This window comes from Suricata suricatta, chromosome 12 (genome assembly GCF_006229205.1).
Source record: "Suricata suricatta isolate VVHF042 chromosome 12, meerkat_22Aug2017_6uvM2_HiC, whole genome shotgun sequence".
In the NCBI taxonomy this organism is placed as follows: Eukaryota; Metazoa; Chordata; class Mammalia; order Carnivora; family Herpestidae; genus Suricata; species Suricata suricatta.
Window position 1 is genome coordinate 73,123,655 of NC_043711.1, and position 23,036 is coordinate 73,146,690.

The 23,036-nt window shown below is 37.2% G+C and overlaps 1 protein-coding gene and 1 long non-coding RNA gene across 2 annotated transcripts in view; both read right to left on the reverse strand.

The window, feature by feature from the left end:
- The window catches only part of PLCB1 (phospholipase C beta 1), a 664,399-nt gene that overhangs the window by 190,556 nt on the left and 450,807 nt on the right, over nucleotides 1–23,036 (reverse strand). The window contains exons 7-9 of the mRNA XM_029917918.1: nucleotides 22,405–22,480; nucleotides 14,862–14,962; nucleotides 13,451–13,617 (exon numbers count right to left, since the gene is read on the reverse strand). Coding sequence (XP_029773778.1) covers nucleotides 13,451–13,617; nucleotides 14,862–14,962; nucleotides 22,405–22,480 — 344 coding nt within the window. The remainder of the gene's footprint in view (nucleotides 1–13,450; nucleotides 13,618–14,861; nucleotides 14,963–22,404; nucleotides 22,481–23,036) is intronic.
- LOC115273508 lies at nucleotides 11,606–12,064 on the reverse strand. The gene is made up of 2 exons (XR_003900822.1): nucleotides 11,887–12,064; nucleotides 11,606–11,783 (listed from the first exon to the last, which is right to left on the reverse strand). It is a non-coding gene; the product is annotated as an uncharacterized LOC115273508 (long non-coding RNA).

The following is a 23,036-nucleotide window of genomic DNA, read 5'->3' on the forward strand; positions in this document are numbered from 1 at the left end:
CAAGCAGGATAGGAAAGGAAGACAGAGAGAACCAGCCTTTGAAGAGCTTCTTGAGATTTATCTACTTCCAGTATATTATTTAATAAAATTCTCTATACTGGTTAGGATGTACAAATATTAACTCATTTCATCCTCCACTCCATGAAGTGGGTAATACTTTTACAACCCTTGTGTGAATGAGAAACCCAAAGCAAGTAGCTTGCCCAAAGTAACACAGTTTACAAGTGGATAAAATGGGATGGGAACCCAGGTAATCAGGCTTTGTGTTCCATGCTATTAACTACTATGCTATCCTGCTGTGAAAGACTATACACAATCTGGGAGAAGGTAAATAATAACAATGATCATGATCATGATCATGATCATCATCATCACTGGAGAAAGTGCTACCCTTGCATAAGCACTGACCATGTATCAGGCTCTAAAATCCTATGAGAAAAAACCTTTCCCAATTTTAGTTGAACAAACGGAAGCTTAGAGAAGTAAGTGGCTTGTCTGAGGTCACTGGGTACAAAGTGTGAATGCTGCATCTGGAGTCTGTGGTGGGGCAATGGAGAGGGACAGATGGTGGTGGGTGCGACTGACGATGTTTGTCCACATAACTTTCCTAGCACTGGGCTGGATGAGGGACACAGATGCTGAAAAGGAGAGAGTCTTGCTTCCGTAGCAGTCGGCTTCAATCTGAGCACTCAGGATTAGTCCTAAAAATAGCCCTAAATGTGACCAAGAAACAGTTTTTCCCTCTGATTTACTTATCTCTCAAAAACGTGTTACTTTAATCTGTTAAAAGAAGCTGGGCTCAGGCAGGACAAGTGACCCATCTGGCAGAAGTGTGAGGATTAGCTCTTTGATTCGGATTTCTCTATAGAGGTCTAAAATTCCTTTCCAGACTTAATTTACATTTTAATCTCTGCAAGTGATTTAAAAGCATCCTCTAGCATTTTTATTCTCCAACCCATGAGTCTGACTTTTAGGAGGAAAAATAAAATACAACAGGAAACCTGGTATGCCAACATGAGAACCAGAAAAATGCTAAATAGAAGATGTGACTTGTTCTGTGGGTTTTGCAAAAAAAACAGAAAACAAAACCCCCCAAAGAACAAAACAACAAAAAGCAGGTTAGCTTAAAAAAATAAAAATAGCCAAACATATGCAAGTAAAATCTTTCAGAGCCCACGAGGACAGAAAAATTTCTACGAATTCAGCCTCAGAAGACAGATGGCTTATAAATCCACAAAAAGTCATCACGCAGTTGAGACGGGCACACTGGACGAAGTGTCTGCCAGCTAGCATGGCCACCAGCCTCATTCTGTGGAGCCAAATGCCAATTAGGCAGGATCTGGCACTCAAATGTTCAGATGTTCCTGGGATTAGGTGGTTGAGAATCCATTCATCATCATTCAAACCCCACTTGTAATGTAATGATATCAGAGCATGTTGGAATGCTACCGGCCCAATGGCTTAACACCTCCTAAGTCACTTCCAAGCACAGCACAGGAAAGCTGTTTCCTTGGCTCATGTTTATTCCTGGTGCTGTGACCCTTTTGTGAGTTCTGCTAGACCAGATCGGGGAAAGTAAGTGCAGATGACTTTAATAGCCCAAAGCTCACCAAAATCTATTTGTCTGCTTTTAGAAATAATCTATTAAATATCCCCTTTTCAAGCACCCTTGTTTGGGCACAAACTTTTTGATCACATTGGCCAACTAACTGTGCTTTTGTAAGAGTATAATGAATTTTGCTGGTTTCTTTATTTTATCCGTTTGTTTTCTAATCTTAGAGTCAGTGTTACAGATTCTTATTCATCTCGATTGCATATCTGTTCTACTACTTTAATCACATTGTGGTGTGATAGTGTCATTGAATGGCTACCTGTTCTTCTCAAAAGTCTTTGCAGATTAACCTCGCAGCCAGCTGTCAGGGATTCTGTGTCCCTGCCATCTCCTCTGTACTCTGTTCGACTTATTGGTATGGTTTGTGTGAAAGTTCTTAATGGTGACACCTAACTTCGATTTAACACTTTCCCTTTACCAACATGTTCTCACACCTGCACGTTTATTTACTCCTTCCTCACTGTTCTGTTTGGTAGGTCGGACAAAGTTTTATTATTTAACATGACAGATAACAAGCTCTAACTCAGTGAGATTAAAGTCCTTTTAAATGGACGTGGCTATTAGAATCTTGATCTCTGTTTTGTTTTGTGTGGTGTTTTGTTGTTGTTGTTTGTTTGTTTATGTTTGCAGAATTGTATTGTGTTTATTCATAAAAAAAAATCCATGTATAAATGGGCCCACACAGCTCAAACCCATGTCTCTCAAGGGTCAACTGTATATGTATCTTTTTTATCCTAGAACTTGATCTTTCAAATGTAGGCTTGGTGTCTATACTAGATTTATGTAAATGGTTAATCGTTACAGGTTAGAGGTTCTCACAGGGTCAGGAACAGTTTGTTGCATTTTATTAGTGTACTGTCATCTTGCTTTATCAGAAAAAGCTCTTCACAGTGACTCCTGACCAGAAGGTAAAGGAGGCAAAAATGTTCTAGAATCCTTTTTTTTTTTTTTAAGTTTTTAAGGTTTATTTATTTTTGAGAGATAGAGAAACAGAGCATGAGCAGGGAAGGGACAGAGAGAAAAGGAGACAAAATCTGCATCAGGCTCCAGGCTCCAAGCTGTCAGCCCAGAGCCTGATTCAGGGCTGGAACTCACAGACTGCAAGATCATGACCTGAGCTGAAGTTGGATGCTCAACCAACTGAGCTACCCAGGTGCCCCAAAAAATGTTCTAGATTCTTTTTTTTTTTTCAAAAAATTTTTTTAATGTTTTATTTATTTTTAATACAGAGAGAGACAGAGCATGAGAGGGGGAGGGGCAGAGAGAGAAGGAGACACAGAACTGGAAGCAGGCTCCAGGCTCTGAGCTAGCTGTTAGCACAGAGCCTGACGCGGGGCTCGAACCCACAAACGTGAGATCTGATCTGGGCCGAAGCCGGAGGCTTAACCGACTGAGCCACCCAGGCGCCCCTAGATTCTTAAGTAGAATGTCATGTCCCTTGGTCAGGCTCAACATTGGCTTTCTAAGTGAAAGATCACAATCTTCCCTTCATTTAGGTCTCTTCCAGTGTCTAGTGTAAAGGCAGGCCCAGAATATGTACTCACTAATGCTTTCTGAGATACTTAGATGTTATCTCTTAGTGCCTTAAATGCCTTAGCAGCTTGAATGTCACTTTCCTCTTCAGAAGCCTTCCTTTCTCCAAGCAATTCCCTAGAACCTCAGTAAAGAAAACGTCCCCTTCCCTTCAAGCTTCCCTAGCACACAAAGGATACGCAACAGATACTGGGTGAATGAATTGAGGTGTATTACATTCTATCTTGTATTATGGTTATTTGTATATATCATTACCCCTTCAAATTATAGTTTCCTTTAGAGCAATGACTTTATCTTGAGTTTGTTCCACTTCTTTGGAGTTCTTAAGCCACAGGGACAATACATGTTTGTTAGATTAAAATGTCCACACAATTACACCAAGTATGTGTTAGAATAAAGAAAACAGTTAAATGAATATCAAGTGCCTTGGAGGATCTCTCCTTGGCATGCTGGAGATTCTTGTTATACTTGTAGAGTTGGATGGAAAATCCTTTCTATGCTATTGTGATCATGGTGAATATGGTTTTGACAGTAATGACATTGTATCAACCTGTGTCAGTGGCCCAGGAAATATGGTCAGGCTGGACTTCCATCTGGAACTCTTTGGCAGCTTACTTTATATGACGCGGGCCAGAAGTGCCTGAGGATTAATATTTCCTAGGAGTATCCACAGTGACTCTGCTTGGGAAACTCAGGTGTGTGTTTAACATTGGCTTCTAGGGTTCACCTCTAGACTGAGCTCCAGTTACACACATGGATAACTTATTTGGTTTCACAACCTTACTATCTGCCTTCCCTTCCTTATTCTCAATTCCCATTGGATCACCTCTCAAACTGTTTGTATTTGAATTCTCCCAGAGTTGGCTCCTGGGGGAACCCAAACAAAGACAAATAGCAACATTAATAAGAAACATCTTTGGCTAATTCTCTAAATGTAAGGTAGAGTGTTAGGTGAGAAAGTTGATTTTGTCAACCATCTTCAGTTAAGCCTTCATCTTAAATTAATGTTCTCTCTACTCTGTTTTGCTTTCACTCTGGAGTTCTGGAGACCACAGTGGTTCAGAGATAAGACAGAATTTCTAGAATCTCTATAATGAATTAATGAAGTTATTTATCATTCTCAGCTTCCTGACATTATTTCACCTATTTCCATGGCACATTTTTCAGCGGGTTGTGTTAGGGTAAACTGCCCGCATCTCACCTCATCTGGGTTCCTTGTAGACACAGTTTGTTTCCATGGAGTTGATTCTCTCTACATTTGAACCATTTTTCTCCCACTTATTTGGAACAAGACCAACTATTAACAATAGTAGACCATGGGTAATGCAGATGTTGGAGGCCAAATGCCTGTGACTTAGTGGCCTTTCTCCAGCAATGTAACCTGCCAAGGTGTTCATTTTAACTGAGCCATAGTCCCACCTGAACCCTGTTGAGAAGGGGGAAGTGTCATAGTCAGCAACTGTTAATGCTACTTCTAGGAAAGTAGCCATTATCTGCTTCATCCCAACAGCTCTCACGTGAAACTACAAAGCACCTTAGGAAAGGATAGTTGGCTGAGGGAAAGAGATTTTAAGAAAAGTCAGCATTTGGAGTGCATTAGGCTACCCAGCTCACTTTTGCACACTTTGAAATTGGCATTTGACTTAGTCTTTTACAATATATATTTTTCCCGATTGGTTGTTTTCTTAACAAAAGGCCACTTCAGCTGTGAATGGGCATGGCTGTGACTTTTTGGCTAGAGCTATGTTTCTTAGCAGACATGGAGATCACTGAAAGAAAGCCTGGAGGAGGAAAAAACCAGGACTTCTAGGCCAGACATTTGCCTCTTCTCAGGCCTCTGACTCCTGGGAAAGGAGGAAATGCAATCAAGGAAGGGAAAGGGAAATATGTTACCAAGTCAACTAATGAACAATAGACTCTTAATGGCAATCTTGAAACATTTTTTTTTCATATCAGCTGGACTTAAATACAGAGAAGTCTATGAACATAGGAAACACAGAATTAAGAGGAGCTTGAAACACACAGTTGATAACGTCATTCTTCTGTGACCTTCCACAGAGGGCTAGAAAGTCAATAGGTGGAGTTTAAATGGTATCTAATCAATAAAATACTAGAGTGGCTTTTCAGGAGCTTTCTCAGTGTAGTAACTTAATTAAGCCATGAAAAGAACTGGCTACGTCATCCAGTTTTCATCTGCCTTTGTCTTTTGGGAAGATAATCTATCTTGTTCAAGTTGACTCTGTACATTCATTTCAATTCTTTTATATTTTGTGTTGCTCCACAGGTAATCTATATAGAAATATTTAAATAGATGCTTAATTGTGAGGCAGATCTTTAAACCCGTCAATATTGCCTGCAGATGAGTGGTTTTTAAACTGAGCATCCTGAACCTCCTGGGGCTTTAACAGAAGTGCCTACAGAGAATAAGGTGGGGGAGAGACCACCACCAGCTATCTTCCAGACTCCCTCTCTCTTCAACTAAAACAGTGCTTTGAAAGACTTTCGCTACACCTTGGCTTCCTTGTGAAACTTTGTTGGAAGAAACAAACACACACAAAGTCGGTTATGTCAAGAACAAGTCTGAAAATGACCTTTGTGGATGACAGTTGCCAACTTCTAAACAGTTGACTTGTACCTCCTTCCTTAGCAAATCCTGATGAAGGGCCCCAAGTGAGAGTCTGAAGTGCTAGGAAGGACTCTGCACTGGGGCACAGAAAATATGGCACTACTCTCAACCTTGTCACTTCCTTAGCTGCCTCATCTTTGGTCTGAGAGTTTGGGCTAAGTGGGTAGGTCCCTCAGAGACAGGAAAGCCCAGGATTTGAGGCCACCAGTCAGGTCTTTATGAATGGTAACAATAAAAACAGTTCTGTGACAGATTGGAAGGGATGGGCTGCTTCCTTCCATTTTTTTCTCTCAATGCTCAGCTACTTTAATCTTGTCTATTTTTTGCTTCTAACTCTGTGAGGGCCATTTATGAAAAGTGCTTATCTTAGTTAAGGGTCTTCTACAAGTAGGCTTTGAGACAAGGATTTCAGTGCAAGTAACATATTTGAGAGGCAACCCCAGGAGATAACAGTAGGAGTGGAGAAATGAAAAGGGAAGGAAGAAAGGTGGCCTAGTAAAGGGAACATTATCAAGCAAGTTACAGTTGTAGGTAACTAGGGCCCAATACCACTGGGGAACTCTGGGAGGACAAGCATCAGAACCATCCCACACAAGGGGTAAGGGGGAAAGAGGTACTACTTTCTGAATGAAAACCACTCTTGAGGCCATGAAGCCCCAGCCCTTGTAGGCTGACTGTAGCTGGGATGAAGCAAAGTTCTATAGAGTTGTGGGGAGAGATGTGGAGTGGGGTTGTTGACTTGGAACCATGAGTGCCAGGGCAATGGGAAGAGTACCTAGGACTGCTAGGCTTATCTCATCCCACTTCACAGATGAGGATTCTGAAACTACAGCAGGTCAAGTCATTTGCCTGAGGTTACCTGGCCTAACAATTAACACTATGCCAGCCTTTCCCTTTAATTATGGCATGTTTGATCTTTCAAGGATAGACAGTAGCCATGAATAAAAATCATTATTTTTTAATAACTTCTACATACTAAAGTGAAATGCTGCTGGGAAAATAATGATTTTTAAAAATCTACCAGGAAGGGCTGCCTGAGTGGCTCAGTCGGTTAAATGTCTGACTTTGGCTCAGGTCATGATCTATCTCATGGTTCAGGAGTTCAAGCCCCATGTTGGGCTCTGTGCTGACAGCTCAGAGCCTGAAGCCTGCTTCAGATTCTGTGTCTCCCTCTATTTCTGCTATTTCTGACCCTCTCCTGCTCACACTCTGTCTCTCTCTCTCTCTCTCTCATTCAGAAATAAACAAACATTAAAAAAATTACCAGGAAAATTTAAGTGATGAAGTAAATAGCAAGATTCCAGTGTAAATCTTTACTTTTTAACTGTAATTCCATTTTAATAAACTTTTTTTATAAAAGAATGAATGAGTCAGAAATGAACATTTGTGCACAGTTAGGACTTACCATATTTTTTTTCAGTTTTCATCGACAAAAATTCTAATATATTATTATTTGCAATAAGTTAAATAAGCCCATTAGCCAAGACATGGCAACATTCAGGAATGCCCCTGCCCAATGCTCTGAATCCCACTTCCAGATCCATAAATGGCTTGAAATATTTTGTTATACATACCGATTATTAGTTTTCACCAGTTCAAGTCCACAAGGTTTTGTGGGCACCAGTTAATACATGCAACCCTACTGTCACAAGCAATTTACTTAATTCTCCCAGCAATTTCTCAGGGAATTTTTTTTTCAGAAAATGAGACAGCTAGAGGGTGGGATAAGTCAAGGAGGTTAAATGGCATCCTAAGGTGAGGTATACAGTGGTGAATTGTTGATTTCTGACCCAGTTTTAGTGGGATCTGCTGTTTTTATCTGCCCAGTCAGAAAATTGTTGCTCCTTCTTCTTGGAGGCATACCAGGACTGAATTTTAGGGAACCACCTCCTAGTGTTAGTCCAAACCATGTAGTATAGTACAGGTAGTAGACCCTTCATTGGCTCTAGGGAGAGTCTGTCTAATTATTGCATTCTATTCTCTAGGCCACAGTGATCCTAGTTCAGCAGTGGCCTTGGGTGACTTAAGCCAGGTTCAGGTTTTTAGTATTTTTGATGGAAATATGAGTAAAAGTAATTTCAGTATTGGAGCTGCTGGTGACTTTCTTGTTACTTTAGGAGAGTGTGACCAAATGGGTATATTACAGCTAGTATAGAGAAAATGATTGGAGAGGAAGAAAGACAATTCTTGATGACATCATTGGAGCCCTTGGATGTAGTCATGCCTGAAGTCATTAACATCTTGTAGTGTGAGTCCTGACAATGTTGTTATTTTTTAAATTTTATTTTTTGTAGTGCAAGTGCCTGACTTAAACATTGATTGCTTAGACATCCATTTCAAAAAGACACCCACTTCAAAGATAGTTATCTTGAATAAACCAATTGGCAGTCACATGTTTAGATAGGAAGCCGGGTCACCTCCCCACACTGACACTCCTTTGATTTAGAAAATTTGGTTGATTTCAATACTGGCCATTTGGGCCACTTGACTTTTCTCTTCCTGATCTTATGTTTTAAATTCACCAATAAAGAATGAATTCATGAAACCCTAGGCATCCACCCTCAATCCCTATAAAAACAGAACCCAGGCTTGTGAGTGTGCTCTCTATCTCTACAAATGATCTCCCTGTGTGGCCCCAAATGTGTTGTGTGATTTTCAGGTCTCGTAAGTAATAAACATCTATTTTTTTCCAGGTTACCTGATGCTTGTTGCTCAAGGGCATCTTGTAATCATAATAAGATCCACAAGTGCTGGTCCTACCATAATATTGGTTATTGATAAACTGAGATTAACACAAAACACACCATGACTTTTTGTACATATGCACCAATAAATTTTTTTCTAGGATTCCATTTGAGTTAACTTTCTGTCATTTTTCTACTGAAGGAGTTCCACCTAATACAATGGTTGCAAGACTCCCAACTCCAGTGCTGCTTCTAGTGCATTCTGGGTGCTTCTTGCCATTGACAATAATGATTCAATATAGTTCAATTGTAGGAGTATCTAAAGTATATACATATTATATATATATATAATATATATGTATAGAATATAGGTATGTGTATATACCAAGAATACAATAGAGCTATTTCTACGGATACAATCATCAACATAGGTCTATTTAAGGCAAAGATGTTTACTATACCTGAACTTCTATTTCCTTTCCTAATACCAAATCTATTCGCTATTATTATTTCGAGTTCATTTTAACTATTAAACTATCAACTCAGTGAGTACTGATCAAGTACTGAAAGACACTATATAGCTTCATTTTGATGGCTTAATTGCAGCAAAGCAGGGAAGCTTTTGTATAGCACACCTTATAAAAATTTAAAAGGAAGAGCTGCTGATAAAAATGAATGTAGTTTGAAACATCTCCTAATATTATAATCTGCTATATTAATTCAATTGCTTAACACATACTCATGAGCACCTGCCTTTCACAGAATAATAAAAATATGAACAAACTCAACCATTTTCTCTGGGTTTGGCTTTTTAAGATGAATTTTTGCCTTCTTTTACAGACCTATGAGTTAAATCTACACTTCAGTCTGTTACCTAAGGCATCACTTTATTCTTTTTCTTTTTTTTAAATTTTTTAATGTTTTATTTATTTTTGATACAGAGAGAGACAGAGCATGAGAGGGGGAAGGGCAGATAGGGAAGGAGACACAGAACCGGAAGCAGGCTCCAGGCCCTGAGCTAGCTGTCAGCACAGAACCTGACGCAGGGCTCGAACCCACGAACGTGAGAGCTGACCTGAGCCGAAGTCGGAGGCTTAACCGACTGAGCCACCCAGGCGCCCCCTTTTTAAAAAAAAATTTTTTTAATGCACTTTATTCTTTTTCATGCTAATTTTACTCAGTGTTTTCCTTCTAAAAAGTGTAAGTTATTTAAAAAGAAAAAAGAACTCTGGGAAACATTAGTTTTTGAACTGACATTCAGGAGCCTTAGATTTGGAAGAGGTAGGGGTCACTATGTATTTCTGTGGTCAACATGGGTTAGCATTAAGCATTTTGTTCCAGTGCAAACAACATGGTCAGGAAGAAACATTCCTTGACCTGGGGCCATGGTATTTTTCAATGTGCAATTTTCAATAGTAAAAATAAAACAACTCCTTTGAGAATTGTATTTTCTGTGACAAGATTCAAACTTTTTCTTTGTGGAACCCAAACATGCGCACATTTGGCCTTACACCGCACAGAAATCTTATGATTATTTATAACCAGTACATACATCTGCAGAAACAGAAATTCCAGCATGGAAATGTGGCCAACATGCCAATGACAGCCAGCCCACTAAGCGTCAAAGTTCATCATCCCTTCTGTAGTTTCATTTCACACATCTATGTTTAGTTATCTAACCTATGGTTTAAGCATTTGGGTTTTTGGCCATATTGGAAATATTTCTTTAATTTTAGATTCCCTTCATGTAAAAATTATGCAAAGTGTATATAAAAATTAAACATTAGCATATGTCAACTTTGTGTAAAGTTTACTTGTTTAACATCTACTTAAAACATAGTTTCTCGATAGCAGAGAATTTATTTTTATTGTTTTTTATGTATATTATGGATGCATCTTATTTTTAGCGTTTTATAACAAATATAAGCAGTATGGAATTGTCTTTTTTCAGATAACTGAAAAAGAATGAGGGTTAATTGAACTAATGCTTGTGAACATTTGAGGAACCAGTCAAAATGAAAGTAGCAGAAAAAATTATAATGTAATACACTGATTTTCTATCTAATTCTGCTGTATTTATGTTAAGTATGCTTAGTAATATAAATATATTACAATGTACTATTATAATATAGTAATAATTAGTAACTGTAGTAATTATATCCTGCTATATACTACTTATTTTCTTGTATGTTTATTAATCAAAGTGTATTAACTTGTTGACTGAAAGTTAAAAACTCTGCTCTATAGAAGAGTATCTTGGTATGAGGTTTATGTAAGTCATTTGACCTCAAAATCTGGGTTTGCTTCTTACAAAACCATAATGTACATTTTGCATGTCACGTAATGAATAAAAGCTAATTTCCTTGCAGATTCGTATTAGTCATTATATTGAAATTAAACAATACTTTCTTAAATTGTATTTTTGTTGGATTTTACTTGAAGTTACCTTAAAAATAAAGAATATACACAATAAAAAGATTTTCTGAAAAAATTTTAGTTAAACATCCAAAATTGTGAAGAGTAAAGCCAAATTTTAAAATTGATTTTCATCTTTGGACAAAACAATAATTAAAACTCTTAGTTATTACCAAATGAGGTCTAACTCAGAAATTTCTTAGTCTTATAAAGATTTCAAAATCATCTTCCTTTTGACAATGAAATAGCAGTTAATACAATAAAACACTTTTCTCTAGTCTTTGTTCACATAAACAGAGCTGAAGCAGAAAACAAAAGGACTCTCAACTTCATTTTCCTACAGGAGTTTTTGGGTTAAAAAATGAAATCTGTGACTTAAAAAAAAATCACATGAGGGCTGACATGGAGGCTTATAATCAGTATCAAATGAATGTATGAAAAAATAAAATTGCTATTTTATTTATTTATTTTAAACAGTTTGTTAGGTTTTTAAAAATATTTAGAGAGAGAAAGAGAGAGAGTGCACCTGTGTGTGATGTTGGGGGAGGGGGGCAAAGAAAGAGAATCCTGAACATGAAGCCTGACAAGGAACTCCATCCCACGACTCCAGGATTATGACCTGAACTGAAATTAAGAGTCAATGTTCCTCAGCCGACTGAGCCACCCATGGGCCCCTATGTGTCTATTATGATTATGGAATTCATCTCTAGTATTTCTATAAGATGGCACTAAATATATTTGCAAATGCTAAGACATATCATCTTAATTTCCATTAGAATCAAAATCAGTTCTTCTAGGATTATAGAGTTTATAATAATCTGTCACAAATTTTTCTCTTTGAATCCTTTGCTGCCTTCAGGTCGTCAGAGTCTGATGGATGGAGGTGTCATATGCGGGCTGAGGCTCGGACCATCTGCAGTGTGGTGTGAAGAGTGAGGAGAGGTGCAAAGATTAGTCTCCGAAGTGCCTCACTCGTTTCACAGAAGCTATTTGTTTCTCCCATGTCACAGACTCACCATTTTTAGAGGTCTTGTTGGATTTGTTATAACACTATGTTAGTTATTTTTGGTGAAGTTCAGATTTCAGAAGGAACTGTCAAGCTGCCCGGGTAAGAAATCTGCAAAGACTTACTCTTTGTGTAATGATAAGGAGAAATCCCATCTCTGTGGCTCTGGGCAACTGAAGGGAGTCAGGTATAAGCAGGTTGGGGGGGGGGTGGGCCTGGCAATGACAATGCATACTATTAGGTCACTAGTTTCCTTTGACTGACCTCACCTGCACAGCAACGACAGGGATGATGACAACAAGCAAGGTAAAGTGCTTGACCAAGAAAATGAACAAAAGCCAAAAACCAAAAAAATTTCATCTGTAAGTTTCCAACTAATAACATGCAGAATAAAATTAATGATAAGCTAGCTTTTATACTTAAGTGATACATTTTTTTTTATTTAGAGGACTAGTTCCAGAATAAATACAAAGAGTTAAAAGACTTTATTTTTATAACCATACTTATTAAAGACTATGAGCTTCCTAGAGTTCTTTCTGTTACTTATGAACTGCTTGCATATTAATATGCAATTCATTTTTTCTTAATAATTGGTTAATTGTCCTTTATTTTCCTCTCTACAGAATATCTAGGCAATGCACAATAACATCAGTAATAACACACCGGTTTTCTCAGAGAAGATATTTCAGTCCAGGTGAGAACTGGCCTTGGCAGTAAAGAGAGAGCCGAAGGGCCTATTCAGGGACTGTGATGCTGCATATAACTGAAAACTCCCAGAGAGGAAATCATCAGGATCTCGTTTTGGCAATTCATTTCTCCAGAATCAAAAACATAAATTTCCTAAGAGCTTCCAGGCAACTTAGAACTATATTTCTAATCAATTATTAGACTACTAAATTTTTTTTAATGTTTATATTATTGAGAGAGAGAAAGACAAAGTACGAGTGGCAGAGGTACAGAGAGAGGAGAAGACACAGAATCTGAAGCAGGCTCCAGCCTCTGAGCTGTCAGCACAGACCCCGATGCAGGGCTTGAACTCATGAACTGCTAGATCATGACCTGAGCTGGAGTCGAATGCTCAACTGACTGAGCCACCCAGTTGTACCTGATTTTGTTTTTTTACATAAAAGGCCAAATTTTGTATTTCCCCAAGTGGAAAAATTCATCAGTAGACTAAATTAGAATAAGAAGGGTCTAATGGATTAAATAGTCTCTTTAGTTTTAGAGATTTAGGAAAAGATGTGGATCATTTTTATAGAACTTCTAGAAACAGAGCCAAAAACACTTTAAGATAGGGAATTTCCTGTTCAAGAAATATGCATTCAATCACTGGGGAAATTTAATATAAAACAAATGACATTTAAGAAAATGTTACATGTATACATACACAAAACCACCCACTAAAGTTTTAAAAAATTTTCTCTCTATTTGAACCACTTGTGATTTAAAACAGAAAGGAAAGCAGGCATATAAACATGAGACCTAAATAATCCTTGTTGTGGATACCTACCAGAAGGTGACCCATTCACAATTAGAAACCAGCTTCCCTACAGGGCGGGGCAAAGTAGACTGACCTTTTTTGGCGAGGCTATCGTTGGGCTCATACTTCTCAATCAATACTTGGACTTGTTCTTGTTTTAAAGGTGGGTAAAGTATTTCATTTAGCCGGGGATCTCGCTGCTTCAGGTTGATAAAATCCATCATCTGATCAACAGTAAGGTATGGTTTGCTTTTGGCACCACTAAAGGCAATTAAAAACCAAGCAATTAGAATATTGGTCTGCCAAGTTTCATTCGTATATTTGCATTTAGGGAAGTAAAACCCTGCCATCCCTGGAAGGAGCCCGCTATCCTGGAATCCTATCTTGCTCTAAACACATGTGCTGTTCCATCACAATTGCTGTAATCTATGGGGTGCAGATATGTTTTGCAATAGGTCCCACGAAATCCCAATGGCCTTGAACTATACCAGATTCATAAGAAAATTCACAGAAGGAAAACATTGCATCTTGTGATTAAAGATGCACCACTTTCAATTGAACATAGAGGTATGGGTGGTTTTTTTTATTATGATGCTACATTTCTGGTTTAGTCATCAAATTCCCATATCCCCTTTAATTGTTTAGAAATGTGTTTTTTAGTAAAAAAAGGTAAACAATCTGGATACATTTTTCTTTTCAAAAGTTATGTTTTAGTCTATAAATCTTCAACATAGTATGATTCAAACTTCCCTTTTCAATCCCTGTTGACAAACTAAAGGCAAGTTCTATGGTACAAAAGTTCTGATATTCAATAAACAGTTGATGGCAATGGACGTCACAGAGTGGGTATATCCAGTGTCATTCTTAGTGCTATTTGCTTGTCTTCCACATAAAAAAATCCTTATTTTGCCAATCAATTTGGGATTGATTTTCTATCATGTAGATGTCAGCATACTAGGAAAGGTAAATTGCTACTGCCCTGCATTTGCCCTGGTTAATTTTTTGGTTTGTTTCTTTTATTTATTTATTTTTTTTCATTTATTTTTTTAAAGGAATAACTATAAATTTTCTAAAATAGAAGCAAATAGTTTTCATCTGGATCAGTTCTTAGCAATCCAAAATTCTCATTTCACTAATGCAATTCAGAGATGTGGCCTGACTGGTTCCCAGGTCAGAGTTCTTCCTAAATCATGGATGTACCTCCACTGAGCCAAGATGCTGTGTTCTCACCATAATCTTCAAACCTCTAAGAGCCCCCAGACGATAGTAAACTAACAACGCCCAGCCACAAATCACAGCAATGTCTCACTCATTGGAAGCAGAGGTTGCACGTCAGGGGTACGCATGTTGATTGTCTCTCAACAAATTACACAGAAACACTGTTATCACACAAAGTGCATGGAAGAGCTCTTCCATATCCTTCTATTGCTCAAAATTCTGCCCGAGCCACCCTGAGCCCCAGTGCAAGCAGAGGAAAAGTGTGTTAAAATAACATGTTCTCTTACAATTCAGAAAAGATGTTATCAATTTCAGGTCGAGGGCAAAGGTTGTTCAGGAAAACTCTGTACACTTCTGGAGTGAAATCTTCTTGAGGTATTGAATCATTCTGGGAAATAAAGCAACAGGGTCAGTGGAAGGTCTTATTCTGTCCCTATCTTCCCCCCTCCCCTGTTTTCTTGCCTCTCTTTTCCTTCCTCTTTCTCTCGGAGGTCAGGGCAAACATTCAGAAAACATCATGAGGCTAGCTGTAGAGTTCATTTGGACACTAGCTTGAGGTATCAAAAGCCTAACTTTCTATTGCTTTTTCATTATAGTTTAAGCTTTAGAGTTTTCTCCTTCTAAAGAGATTTTAAGGCAATGTTTAAAGTACATTTACTAAGTAGGTTAGACTTGGCAAAAACAGGATCTGATAGTACATTTTCTTCTTAGGTATTTTTTTCTTTTTTAGTTTTAATCTTTAAAAAAATTGTCATAAAGTATACATACCATAAAATTGACCATTTTAACCATTTTTAACTGTCCAGTGGCATAAAGAGTAGTTATATTGTCGATGTGTTGTTTAGCAGATGTTTGAGTGGATTTTTTTTAAGGAGCAATGAACCTCGAGACAGACATTTTCAAAATGAAAAAAATAAATTCCACTTTTGTATCTTTTTTTCAAACCATGTTCCTTCCGGTTTAAGCAATCTGATAAGTTGTAAAACAATTTTTGTAAGTAGGACAGCACTAGTCATTATTTCTCACAGATACTTCTTGGTCCTACTGTTTGGGAACCAAGTCATTGATATAAAAAGTCATTTTTATGACTTATTTTTCTGTTTAGTCGGGCTGCCATGGAAACCGGAAGCTTGTATTCAAGACTTTGTTAACAGGAAGAACATTCTTCATGCTGTTTCCCTATTTCAGGTATGTGTTTATGTAATTATTTTTATTTTCAAGCCCTTAACCAAAAACACCCCTTCCTTTTACCATATGCATATGTTTTGAAATGTACTTTTATAGAGATACCTAAAATTGTCGTCTGAAATTGTACATTGCTTGCTAACAGATAAGAGACCTTAGCTCACTACTTGGCAGCAGGAGTCGCATATTTGTGGAATGAATGAATAAAATAATATTTCCTTTACTAAATCCATTATTGGAGCAGGAAAAAAGTCTGTTTTGCAAAACAGAATTGTCAGATAACCCAACAACACATGTGGCATTACACATAACAAGGTCCAGTGCACAATGGTCCAGTGTAAGATTGTTATACATGGACCTTACTGACCTCTTATGTTTCCCCCCTTCTTGTGTTAGTTTGAAAGCTCTTCCTCCTGGACTGGGTTTTGCCTTCCATTCTGTGCTACCATTATGTTTCACTGGTGTCATATTTCAACACTCCTTAACTGTATTGTGCTCCTAGCTGTACGGTTCCATTTCTTGCTAACATGAAGAACTTCACAAGCCAGAACCTGTGTGTGGTTTGTTAACTGTTGGGTTTCCAGTGTGCAACATATAGTAAGTGCACAATAAATATTTACTAAGTAAATAAATGTAATTTATGAGAAAAGTGGAAGTTGATGGAATTCTCATAGGATTAGCAGATTCAACTGAAGTCATTTATATAAGATTCCATACACATAATTTCATACAATAATATGCTTTCCTAAAACTTGACCATTGTTTATTTGCCAGCTATGAGTTAGGACTTTCTATTAAAGAGGAGATATTAATGAGATAATCTAAATAAATGAAATGTTATTTTGATTACCAGTTAGATGTTAGCACATAGGGGAAAAAAGCATTTAATACAACTGATTTTCTTTGTCTCGTTTTTCTTTGTCCAACTTGACTGATGAGGACATCCTAAAGTCTTTGGGGTCAGTGTAAAAAAATGGGAGAAGAAATAATTTGGAGATGTGAGTTAAAATGAGCATCTATGAAAGCTGAACTGAAAGAATATAAGGGAAGTATTTATGGAAAAGCTATGGACAAGTCCTGCTTCCTTACATTTTAAACAGGGTGGAAATTTACAAATCTCATTCACATATTTTCTTTTCTTGGATCTTACAATTTGGTAAAGTGGATGTAACAGATTCATTTTGTCCTATCTGAGCAGAAGGAAGCCCTCAGGCAAACGTTCTAAAGATCATGCCCACTATTCAAATACTCTTCTGTAATCCTGCCTGACTACACTAGCTAGAGATGGCTCATTCCATTTTTGTGTTCACAATCCATATTTATATACTTCCATACCTTCATTATAGCATCTATCATGCAGTTTTCCCCATATTTTTTATTTCTGATTTTCGACTAGGTTGTGAGTTTTTGAGTGGAGTGATTATCACTTATTTAATTCCTTTGTGTCCCAAGCATGCTGCCAGGCATTTAATAGCCACGTTTGCTGGTGAACCCAGGATATGGGACCTGACCTTAGGTCTTTTGCCTTAGTCCAAGAATTGGCCTTTCACATAATGCTTCCATTAAAAAACAGATCATCAATGGTTATCTTTGCTATTGTTATATAAGAAATTTATGGAGGGAGGGGTGCCTAAGTGGCTCAGTCGGTTAAGCTTCCGACTTTGACTCAGGTCATGATCTTGTGGTTCATGAGTTCAAACCCTGCGTCAAGCTCTGTGCTGACAGCTCAGAGCCTAGAGCCTGCTTCAGAGTCTGTGTCTCCCTCTCTCTCTGCCACCCCTCCCCAGCTCATGCTTTCTCTGTCTGTCTGTCTGTCTGTCTGACTCTCTCCCTCAAAAATAAATAAACATTAAAAAATAAAAAAAGAAATTTCTGGAGCAAAAATTAAGAAGGGTAATGCAGTCTGAATCAGGCCCACTTTTTCCAGAAAAGTATCGCAAACTTTAAAAATGAAGTTGTTTCAATTTCATGCTTATATCCAAGGAATCTCAAAAGGGAAATTGAAACAACAACAACAAAACTCAATAGTAGTACTGGTGGCATTTGCATTTCAAGATTCCATAGACATAGTTATGACATATTCACATGCCAAATTAAAAATAAGAACAGAAAAAAAACCCACATACATATGCATGTGAAAAAATATTCAGAGGATAATAAGAATATTTATTGAGCATTTACTCTGTGTCATGCATACAGAACTTAAAAAAAATTATTTTTTATTTTTTTAAATTTATTTTTGAGAGAAAGAGGCAGAGCGTGAGTAGGGGAGGGGCAGAGAGAGAGGGAGACACAGAACCCAAAGCAGGCTCCAGGCTTTCAGCGGTCAGCACAGAGCCTGAAACAGGGCCCCAACTCACAAGCTGTGAGACCATGACCGGAGCCAAAGTCAGATGCCTCACCAACTGAGCCACCCAGGTGTCCCCATGCATACAGAGCTTTACTTGTATGTTTTCGTTTGATCCCGTGTCAGCTCTATATGGTTGGCATGGCTAGTGACCCTTTTCAGATGCAAACAGTAGGGACATGGCAGGTTACAAAACTTGTCTAAGGTCCCAATGGGGTGTGTGTTTGTGTGTAAATGCTATGGCTTTGAACCCAGGTCACTTGATTCCATAAGTCTCACTGTAATCCAGCAAGCTAAATGTTCACATCAATTTATTCTCAATATTTTGTTCTAAAGTTATAAGGCAAAAGTTGAGTTGGCCATAGAATACATGAAATAATCACAAATAAAATACTCATAATAAACCAAATACTTAGTGCACTTTTAAGAGAGAATTTTGAGACACAGTCACAGCTACATAAATGATTATATGTCTGATTTATATCCTGGGTGCAAGGCATAGGAGAAAAGTAACATATTATAGTCATTCTGGGAGAAGTATTTTTATATTTTATTTATTGTATTTTTCAGTAAAATTTTTGGTATTCTTTAAATCCAAAATGGTTACTGTTTTCCTTAGAATTACATATGTTTATAAACTATGGTAAACTTTATTATTTAAAACAAATACAGTTGATTCTTGAACAATACAGGGGCTTGGGGTTCTGACCCCTGCTACATGGTCAAAAATCCATGTGTAACTTTCGGTTCCCTCAGAATTTTACTAAGAGCCTACTGTTGGCTGGGAGCCTTACTGACAACATCAATAGTCGATCAACACAGATTTTATATATTATGTATATTCTGTTCTGTATCCTTACAATGACACAGCCTAGAAAAAAGAAAATATTATGAAGAAAATCATAAGGAAGAGAAAATATGTTTATAGTACTAACTGTATTTGCTGAAAAAAATCCGCATAGAAGTGGACCAGGGCCACTTAAATCTGTGTTGTTCAGGGATCAACTGTCCATTGATTTATTCCTATCTTGTTCATTAAAGTGCCAGTGCTTGGGGCACTTGGGTGGCTCAGTCAGTTAAGTGTCTGACTTTGGCTCAAGTCATGATCTCATAGATTCATGAGTTCGAGCCGAGTGTCGGGCTCTGTGCTGACAACTCAGAAGCTGGAATCTGCTTCAGATTCTGTGTCTCCCTCTCTCTCTGCACCTCCCCCACTTGCGCGCGCGCTCTCTCTCTCTCTCTCAAAAGTAAATAAACATTAAACATTTTTTTTTAAAGTGCCAGTGCTATGCAGGACTATAATACAATTCCAAATGTCACTGAGCTATTTTCAAGTTAATAAGCCTTAAGTCAAAGGGAATTTGGTTCAAGTAAACCACTTTGAGTTCTCAAAAAGTTTGTGGGTAAAGTGGTAATTTTCTGAATATGGAAAGGTCTTTAAAGGTCTCCCTGGAAAATATGTTCGGGTTATTAATAGAAGGACAGTAATTGCTTTGTCTCTCTTTTTAGATACAGTGCTACTTTTTAACAATTAAGGTAACTTTGGCAAGCAACTGTAATCTCTAAAGGAGTACCCTCTAAAGGAATGTGTTATTCCAGTGAATCGAGTTGGCCAGGATACAACTTTAAGTGCATTAATTATCCCTAACAATGTGCACAAAGACAATGTTTAAAAAATCTCAACAGGATATCCACTGTGTTTCTGGTAATGTATCTATTTACAGAACACAATTAAATCTAGTCTGAACCACCGCGGGCCATGAAATGAGGCTCCCAGATATGCAGCCCTATCTACCATTTAGGTAACCTTTTCTTCTGTTGAGTGTTTGAAACACCTCTTGTCAGTATATCCAGAATCTTTTTGCTAATTACTGTATTTTTTTCTAGAACCACTGTTCTGTAGATATGATATTACAAGGGTTAATATATATATATACATATATATTATTATTATTATTATTTCCTAGTTCTTAACCCTTCTTTGGATTTTAGATCTTTTTTTTAATGTTTGTTTTTTTTTTTTGAGAGAGAGAGAGGCAGTGTGAGCAGTGGGGGGTCAGAGAGAGCAGGAGAAACAGAATCTGAAGCAGGCTCCAGGCTAGCTGTCAGCACAGAGCCCGACGCAGAGCTCAAACCCACAAACCTGAAATCATAACCTGAGCCGAAGCCGGATGCTTAACCGACTGAGCCACCCAGGCGCCCCTGGATTTTAGATCTTTTTAAAGCATTCTAATTCTACAAGTCCTCCAACTAAAGTATACTTTACTATGAATAATGATCTTTTAAGACTTCATGATGGAGTCTGATTATGTTTTTTTATATCTCCAATTTGTTTTCAGAAAATTGTCATAACATCTAATTTACTAAAGATAAGTATTTTTTTCAATTTAAACAAAATTCTTATTTGAATCTCATTTTCTTTTTAAAATGTCTCCAGCTGATATTAGTCTGAAAGCATGAACCTATAATAGACATAGTGGATTGTAAAAACTCAATTTATATTTATTGACTGAATTGTCAGTATCCAATTTTTTAGAAAATTGCAATTTACAGAGAATTGGTTGATGGATTTGGTTTTCTATTCTTTCTTTCCTTTAGCTAGAATTATAATAAGTTAAATTTTTTGAGCATTATATTCACAAGATGTTATCCAGTAGAGGTACAATCAGGAGCAATTGCAGGGGGAAAAAAATCTTTTCATGGTTTCTAAATTAATCTCTCAAGCTTTCTTTTTGTGCTTAAATGCAGAAGTCTTTTGTTGTTGTTGTTGTTGTTGTTGTTGTTACTCAGGCCAGTAAATTCTTTCCAGCCTCAGGGCTTTAGCATATATTATTTCCATTTTCTGGAATGATTCTTCCTTATTCACAATGGCAGCACTACATTCTTCTAGCTCACAGCACCCTCCACCCCGTTACACACCTGTCAGGCCATGTATTTGAGGAGGACCCCCAGAAGCGGTAAGATTCTTGGATCCTGCGACTATGTTTTGATCACTACCACAGTTTCGGGGCTTGAGGGCTCGTAGTAAGAGCTCAAGAAATATTTGTTGAGCAAATGATGGGACCTTAACTAGCATAAGGTACCTACTCCCAAAGCATCTAGGAAAGAGCAACATTAACCAAGTTCACTCATGCGAGTTTACTTATTCAAGGGACGGTTAGCAGGCTTGGGGGAGCCTTTCCATGGCTCTGCCCAGGTTTATAGCATCACCCACTTTTTCCATCTATAGCAGGAAACTTAGAGTGGGGAAGCACCCTTCTTTTTCTTTCTATTACCTACAAAGTCCTTAATAAACTTCATTTTCCTGAAAAGTATTCACAACAAGAATGGGTTGATAAATTTAATAATAGCACTCAATTACTTTTTCATAACCTAATAAGTTTAGGAATGGCCTCTCAACTTTATTCAGTGCAACTTGAACATTGCAAAAGTGTTTCAAGAGGCTTGAAGGTTATTCCTATGGTATAAGTGTTATCGTTGGGAAAGAGCTTACTTGTTGCTTAGATACTAGGATAAAAATAATTTGCAATAGAAAGGCGAGTTCTGCATATAGCCTGAGAAAACAGTTTCATACAACAGAGTCTGCTCTCCCAGATATAATGGTAACAAATCATTTTAGAGCCAGTTATATAGAAATGCATCGAAAAGAAGGCAAATTATTTTAGGTGAGCAACATATATTGAGTGCCTTGAATGTGTTAAGCCTAAAAAGAAGCATGTTACATGGCTCTCCTCTCCACTACCTTACCACCTGGTGAGCAAAGTAGGCGGTCTACAAATTCATCCTACACCCCTCCAGGCAAAAACGTGAGCACAGGCTAGCAGAGTATGTAAATATATTTATTTCTAACATGTGCTCTCATGTTAATTGCTTCTTAACTTATAAATTTTAAAACTAGACATTTTAAAAGGTTAGAATCGGATGGGATTGGAATTTCAAGTATCTTCCTAATCACAGTCCAAAATGATTAGCTAACGTCTTAAGGGACGCTAACAAAGGATTTGTTAATAATTAGCAGTTTAAATTCTTAACAATAATACTTTTTGACCCATCTACTTTTTATAGTAGATTTCTTAAATTATTATTTACAAAGAACAAGGATCTTTATAGATAAAAAATATTGGGTTTATGGGAATAAAAGAAAATATAATTATAGTGGCCTCACATATTGTAAATATTAATAAGTAAGTCCTAAGGTCTTCTTAAAAAATGTTTGGATAATGTGGGGGCAAGCTACATTTCAGGATGATAATTACAGCTATTTAGTAATACTAATTCTAGAAAAGCAACATGCTCACCCTTGAAGATGGAAGACTACAAGCCTCTAAAGCAGTTTCAACTCGCTTCCGGTCTGCTGAGAACAAGCGGTATATGCTGTGAAGTGAAGCCACAACACGTAAGATACAGATCACACACTTATAGATGACACCCATTAAATCAAACCTCTTTGTCTTTCATCTTTAAATATTAAAATTTACCCATTACTCCATGCATCTGCATATATGCTCTAAAAGATTCATGGATGCGCTTTTCAAAATCACAATGTCTAATATAAAATCAACCTTTCAAGGAAAAGGTGATGACCCAATGAAAAAACACTGCATTAAAGAGCCTCTAATATGAAGCATGGAAATAAATCCTTGATGACTCTGTTTCTTTGCTGCTGCCTATTGCTCTAAAGGTATATGTTATTAATATTATTAGTAAATAATGAATTAATATTATTATTAATAATAATTCAACATTGTTATGAATAATGACTTAACTGTCAGTTAAGTCAAAAGTTAAAGACTAAAGATGTATTTTATTTTGTTAGTAGTTTGGTTTTAAAAAATAAAATTTATGTATATCAACTATACTTCAATAAAAGAGTAGTCAATTTATTAACAAAATAAGCACTGTATTAAAATAGAAGTTAATATAATGATTT